We start from the raw sequence: 7,174 nt of genomic DNA, 5'->3' as shown, positions 1-7,174 counted from the left end.
TTTTCGAGACAGGGTTTCTCTGTGGCTTTGGAGCCTGTCCTGGAACTAGCTCTGTAGACCAGGCTGGTCTCGAACTCCCAGAGATCCACCTGCCTCTGCCTCCCGAGTGCTGGGATTAATTGACTTCATTTTATATGTATAACTTTTGTCTAATTGTTTTTTGTATTTTTTATTAAATTTATTTTTCAAAACAATCTTTTCTCATTTTACATAATTGTTGAATGAATTTTTTTGGTTGGTTGGTTGAGTTTCTCAGTGTAACAGCCCTGGCTGTCCTGGAACTTACTTTGTAGACCAGAGATCTGCCTGCCTCTGCCTCCCAAGTACTGGGATTTAAGGTGCACGTACCACACCCAGCTTGATTCTTTTAATTAACTAATTAACTTAATTAATTATTTTAAGCCATTCCAGAAAACTTACATAAGTCTTTGAAGATTTAATATTATATCTGATTGGGTAAAAATGATTTGATTTACATTAAATTTAAAATTTTTTTACATTTTTGTGTAGAAACCGTATTTTATTTACTTAATGTAATCTATATTGCATATAATGTTTAATACAAGGAAATAATCATCACTGAAGTAATTTATTTTATTTTTTAACAAGATATTTTATTTTGCCATTAGACTAACTCTTCCCATGCTTATTGGGCTGTTAATGTTAAAAAGAATTCCAGAATTGGAAGATGTGGTAGCTTTACTGTCTATAAATTTTTAGGGTCCTACACAAAAGCTATGTCATGACTCCTTCTAGTAACAAAAGCCTGATCAGCTTCTGGGTAACTAAAGTTGCATTGGTTATGGTAAAGAAATCTTAAAACCAGTGCCTGTTTCTTAACCCTGGAATTTGTTACTGTTTATCCTGGACCAGTTTTAACTGCCACAGACTTGTTTTTATAATGCAGATTATGACTAAGTAATAGTTTCTGTGTTTATTGTAAAATACAGAAATTTTTCTTCTACTTTGCTATAGTTATGTTCATATCAGATAATGAAAGTTTTAATCCTGCACTGTGGGAAGAACAGAGGAAACAACGGGCCCAAGTGGCATTTGAATGTGATGAAGACAAAGATGAAAGAGAGGCACCCCCCAGGGTAAGTCTGTCAGCCATTACTTCAGATGTGCTGTGTACCTGTATGATGCTATTTCTGGCTCCAAGTATTGGATTCGTTGCATACCCTCAAAGCACTTACTAAACCAAAAAATTTCACCTATGAAAAAATTTGAGAACAGTACAAAATTTCCATTAAAAGTACATTTTGAGGAGAGATATAACTCATTGGTGGAGTTCTTGTCATGTAAAGGCCCAGAGTTTCATCCCCAGCACTGGGAGAAAGAAAGGGGGAAAAACAAACAAACAAAACAACTGAATTTGAAATATATATATATTATATTTATATATAGATAGAGAGAAATATATATTTTATATTTAGATATAAATATAATATATTTATAAAGAGAAAACAGAATTTTGTGACTCTGTTATCTGTCAGCACTATTCTATGAGTCAGATGTCCAGAAGTTCTGGTGGATTCTTACATATTAAATTGACATTGATGTTAGAAATACTAATACTTGATATTTCTCTTACTTTTCTAGGAGGGAAACTTAAAGAGATATCCAACACCATACCCAGATGAGCTTAAGAATATGGTCAAGACTGTTCAAACCATTGTACATAGATTAAAAGATGAAGAGACTAATGAGGAGTCTGGGAGAGATATGAAACATGAAGATCAGCAAGTTGTAAATAAGGATATGGGTGTGAAGGTTAGAAACTCAGCTCCAAGAAATGATGTCAAGTGTTGGAAGTTACCTAAAAATTGAGAGAATTGATCTTAATTTTATACTACTTAACTTATAGTTTTGTTCTTAGATGCCTAAAGTAAACCTTTGAATTTCCCAGTTGCTTGTCTTCTAGTTCTCTGGCTACAGAATGTCTAGTTTATCAGGATAGTGTCAAGATAGCCTTTAAAAAGTTGTTACCTGAACACTTAATAAGATATAATGATTGTCTGAGAGTCATTCTGGAAATACTCTCACCTCCTACTTCGATGATCCTGATCCACTTTATTCTGATTTTCAGTCAGTTGTTATTGCAGACATTGACGTTTCCTTGGAATGCTTCAGAACTTTACTCAGTGCCACCCACCTCCAAATCAAAGATTTGTCATGTCATTAGAGTCACTGGGCATTCCATAGCAGACAAAATATTTATGACCCTGGGCCATCTGCCTTCCAGATGGACATTTTATCTTCAGGTCTTAATTTACATGTCCTCAGTTTTTGGTTTTGGTTTTTTTTTTTTTTTTTTTTTTTTTTTTTTTGAGACAGGGTTTCTTTGTGTAGTCCTGACTGTCCTGGAACTCACTCTGTAGACCAGGCTGGCCTCAGAATCACAGATGTTTGCCTGACTCTGCCTCCAGAGTACTGGCATTTGTAGCACAAATTATAAAACCCAGAGACAGATATTGGGGTTCAAGCTGAAGATCAAAAAAGCAAAGCAGTCAACCACTGGAGAGCTCTTACCTCTACCAACGCTCAGACAAACAAAGGGATGATCCTGCAATGCTCTCCATCAACCTCAGACTCCAATCCACTGAGTTACTGTCTTCTCCCCTTTATATTCCTCCCTCTGCACAGCCATATTGCTCTTGTCTCCACCTCCCCTAGTGCTGGGATTGAACGTATGTGATCCTAAATGCCGGGAATCTTCTTTGTGTGAGCTCTGTTTCTCTTTTAGACAGATTTGGTCTAGTGCAGCCCAGGGTGGCCTTGAACTCAGAGAAATAAGTCTGCCTCTGTCTCCCAAGTCCTGGGATTAAAGGTGTGTACTCCCTGACCTGTACGGCTAACTAGTTTAGCTACTTTGCCCTCTGATCTCAGACAAACTTTATTTATTAAAACACAAATAATATAACACTATAGGGATTAAAGATGTGTGGCATCACTGTTTGGCAACAGTTTCTTTAGGACTAATTTAGAATTGGAGGTTGATGGATTGCTTAAATTTTATATAACACTTAATAAAAAATAAACACAAAACATATAATCCGAGATCTTTATCTTTTATGTAGACTTCAGAAAGTACTACAATGAAAAGCAAACTTGATGAAAGAGAAAAGTATATAAATTCTGTACAGAAGATGAGTGAACCTGAAGCTGAGACCAGTCCTGGAAATTTACCAGTGACTGCAAATATGAAAGTGTCTGGGAACCTGAAGCATATTAACCATGATGATGTTTTTGAGGTATGACTTCATTCTGACATAATCAGAGTTTCCAGTTTAATATTTCATTGATGTTAACATTAGAAGCATAATATGATTCAGAAAATATTGCAATCCTTAAAAAATTTCACACTGCTAAAATACCACTCATCACTTTAAGCTTAAATTTTGTTTTTGTTATTAAATGACCAGTTGGTAAATTAGATTATGATATGTTACATAAAATTAATAATTACAAGTGTTTTTATTTATTTTTTTGTGGTAATGAGTATCAAACTGAAGTTCATTGTCCATAACAGGTCCATGACATCTTACTCCATCCCCAGACCTTGCTTTTATTTTTGTAGTGTCAAAATGAAAAGCTAAAGATGTAGATCAGTAGTAGAGCAATGTTCTAGCTTGCGCACAGCACTGGATTCCGTCCCTAGCACTGTATAGGAAAAACAGAACAACAGAAAATGGCTGTTATGGCTATACTCAATCATTATGTAAATTTTCATCATTGAATTGTTTCTCTTGTTTAGTGTCTAAGAATGTATAATTTCTCATACTGAATAAGTAAAAGCTATAGATCTTTTTAAAAGACTTTATTGAGAGGTATCTCAAAACTACACAGTTTAATACTTCAAAGTATATAATTCAGCAGCTTAAACAGTTTACAATGTTGTGAAGCCATTCCACAATTACTTGCAGAATATTTTTGACAACCACAAAAGAAAAAGAAATCTCATATGTTTTGTACCTTTACTTCCCCCTCAACTCTAAGCAGTTAAACCTACTTTGCCTGTATAGATTTGCCTATTTTGTATAAAAAAAAATCATACACTTAATATGTTTTGTTTTGTGTTTTTGTTTAATACTGCCTACTGCCCACTGAGCCATCTCACTGGTCTTTTATATTTTCTTTCACTTACCATAATTGTTTCGAATTTCACTTTGTGATATCTCTCAGTACTGCATCTTATTCCTATTGCTGAATAGTATTCTATTGAATATATATATATGTCTTAGGTGTAGATGAGATTGCTAAACATATGGAACTCTAACCTTTTTGGAACTACATCTCAGTTTGTGGCCCCAGATGGTCTAGACCTCACTGTATAGCCCATGTTGGTATAACTTGTGGTATTCATCCTATATTAGCCTCTTTCATGCTAGGTCTATAGATGTGAACTACCATGCCTAGCTGGAACTCCATGGTGGTTTTGGTTATCTTTTAACTCCAGTCCCAGAGGCTCCAACACCCTCTTCTGGCCTCCGTGGGTATTGTACACACATGGTACACAGACATACAAACAGGCAAAACACTCATACATACACAATAAAAATGAACTCATCTTTAAAGATATTAATAGAGGTTAGCAAGCTGTTTCATTAAAATTACAGCATTTTTGTGTGCCAAAAACTGGAGCTTCTATGTGGATGTTGGAAAATAAACCTTTGTTCTTTGCAAGAGCAACAAGAGCTCTTATTTGCTGAGCCATCTCCACTATTCACACCTTTCTTATGGCACTTAGGAAGAAATAAAAGTTTTTTTTTCTTTTTCAGGGGAACAAGTTTTGTAAAGAATTTTTTTTCTTAGTTTCATTTTTCTGCCTAGGAATGAATTAGCCAGCAAGAGTTCTGTTTTCATGTATACTATATGATATTAAACTCTCTGTTAGTAGTTGTTGGCAAGTCATTTTCTTTGCTGACACTATTCAGTAGTAGGTAATCTGGAACAACTGTGGTATATTGGTTGTAATAAACATGGACAATCACATTTTCAAAATAAATGAGAATTTCTAAGTTCACATTGATAGCAGTCTATCCTAGAAGATATCTTAGAAGCTAAGCATACTGAAGAGACTAGACTTGACAATTAGGGAGAGACTCTGTTGAGGGACTCTCTATAAATTGAATCTTTCAAAGGTAGTACTGTGTTTTGGTCATTTTTATTTACCTGTAACCTCACATAGCTCTGGCACGTAGTAACTATTAATATAGCTCCAAAATGATAGAGTAAATATTTTAATATGTTGTTAATAACTGCTACAGTTTTATTATTGTACTTGAAAAGATTAAGTCATGCAGATTTTTATTAACTATTGCCATTAAAAAGCAGTTTTGTACATGTTCTTAGTTATATACTTTGTCTTCCCTGTGATGTTTTTCTGGTGTATTTACTCAAGTCCAAAATTAAATTTTTATATCCCCCCCTTTTTTTAAACTAGGAATCTGAAGACCTTTCTTCTGATGAAGAAATGAAAATGGCGGAGATGCGGCCCCCATTAATTGAAACCTCGATTAACCAGCCCAAAGTTGTAGCACTTAGTAATAACAAAAAAGGTTAGATGTTGAAGGGTAAAGCATTAAGACTAGAAATTACCTAAATGTGGGAGTAAATTTTATTGAATGACAAATTATTGAAACGTTTTAAAAACTGCTGTTCCAAAATGTTATTTCCTTTTCACAGGAAGATATCAGTGGGTCCTCCCTACCCCCACACAGACTTTGTTTGTAAGGTCATAGACATTAGAGGGATATAGTTACAGATTACAATTCCATTTCTGTTGCTTATGTTCTAAATACATTATCCTTGTGTGCTTAATTTTATTCATAAATACATGAAAAATTTGAATTGCAATAAGGCCTGTTAAAGATTATGCATAAAATACATAGCCTAGTACCTGATATATGCTAGGTGCTCACATTACTTTAGTCTGATCTGTTCTAGAATGGTATTAAGGCCTCTTCCCTAGTTTTTGTCAACTAATTTTTATGTAAGAAAATAATAAACTCTTAGAAATGAAGTTGTAGCAAACACCTATCTTGTCACACACCTTTTACTACTAGTGCCTGATTAACTTTGCATTATCTCTACCAATATCTGTCCAGACCTTTGCCTTCACTGTACTAATGATACTACATGGTGGTTTATAATGATACTTAGAAACTATTGAGTACTTTGTTTACCAGTTGCTTAGGTACTACTTTGCTAAATAGTTGGTTGTCATAATCGCCCTATAAAAAGAACTTCAAAGGCAATCTAATGGTATTTTTATAAATGAAGAAACCAAGACTCAAGTAACTTGAGGTTGGGATTTCTAGACCATTTGAGCCATGCTTATAAGAACAACAAACATACCTTTAATTCATATGCTGCACTATAGCTATGTCTGGGCATACTAGTTCCTTGATTTGCCTAGAATTGAGCTTTTCAAAAAGAGCTTTTTTATTGACTGTTTTCAAAACTGCTTTTTACACTTCTGCCTTAGTGGAATGTAAATACTGACTTGTTTGCTTGTTTTTTCATTGTTAGATAAACAGGCACATCACATATTAAGAGATTACCACTTTATAAGCAGTTCTTTGAAGTTGGAGAAATACAGAAGACCCATGTTGGTTCCCAGCACTCACAATGGGTGGCTCACTTGTAACCTCAACTCCAGAGGAAGTGATACCTCTGACTTCGGTAGACATTTCACCCAAATGCACATACATATATAAACATACATATTAAAAATAAGTCTTTAAACATTCATAAGAAGTGAGGGAGATGACCTTTGAAAATCATTAATTTTGTTTATGTATTGACTACATTGCTCAATTTTATTATAAAAATAAATTGAAAAAATTCCATGTGCATAGGACATAATTTCTTACCCAGATAAACTGTAGGAAGGTTTTGAATGATTAAGTATGTTTTATTATATGAGTTCTTAAAATGAAAAACATTCACCAAAATGAATGGGTAGGCTTTGAAAACTACCCATCATTTTATCAGTAAGCTAAATCAAATCTTGATTACCTTTAAATTTGACTGCATTATAAAATGATACCACAACTTTAAAGTTCTTGAATTTTTGTATATATTTAGGATTTAATTTTCAGAAATGCCTTTGATTATCTTATCTGCTTACCACCTTGTACATGGAATCAATACAAAAGCTTTCCATAAA

The 7,174-nt window shown here is 34.0% G+C and overlaps 1 protein-coding gene across 6 annotated transcripts in view; it reads left to right on the top strand.

Moving 5' to 3' along the window:
• Erbin (erbb2 interacting protein) overlaps positions 1-7,174 on the top strand; it is a 110,383-nt gene that overhangs the window by 80,178 nt on the left and 23,031 nt on the right. For all 6 annotated transcript variants that reach the window (XM_013353552.2, XM_005366577.2, XM_013353551.2 and 3 more), the window contains exons 16-19: positions 976-1,097; positions 1,603-1,773; positions 3,081-3,254; positions 5,447-5,561. In XM_013353552.2, coding sequence (XP_013209006.1) covers positions 976-1,097; positions 1,603-1,773; positions 3,081-3,254; positions 5,447-5,561 — 582 coding nt within the window. The remainder of the gene's footprint in view (positions 1-975; positions 1,098-1,602; positions 1,774-3,080; positions 3,255-5,446; positions 5,562-7,174) is intronic.

Source organism: Microtus ochrogaster, unplaced genomic scaffold, assembly GCF_000317375.1.
Source record: "Microtus ochrogaster isolate Prairie Vole_2 unplaced genomic scaffold, MicOch1.0 UNK11, whole genome shotgun sequence".
Classification (NCBI taxonomy): Eukaryota; Metazoa; Chordata; class Mammalia; order Rodentia; family Cricetidae; genus Microtus; species Microtus ochrogaster.
This window is presented reverse-complemented; position numbering and strand designations above follow the sequence as displayed.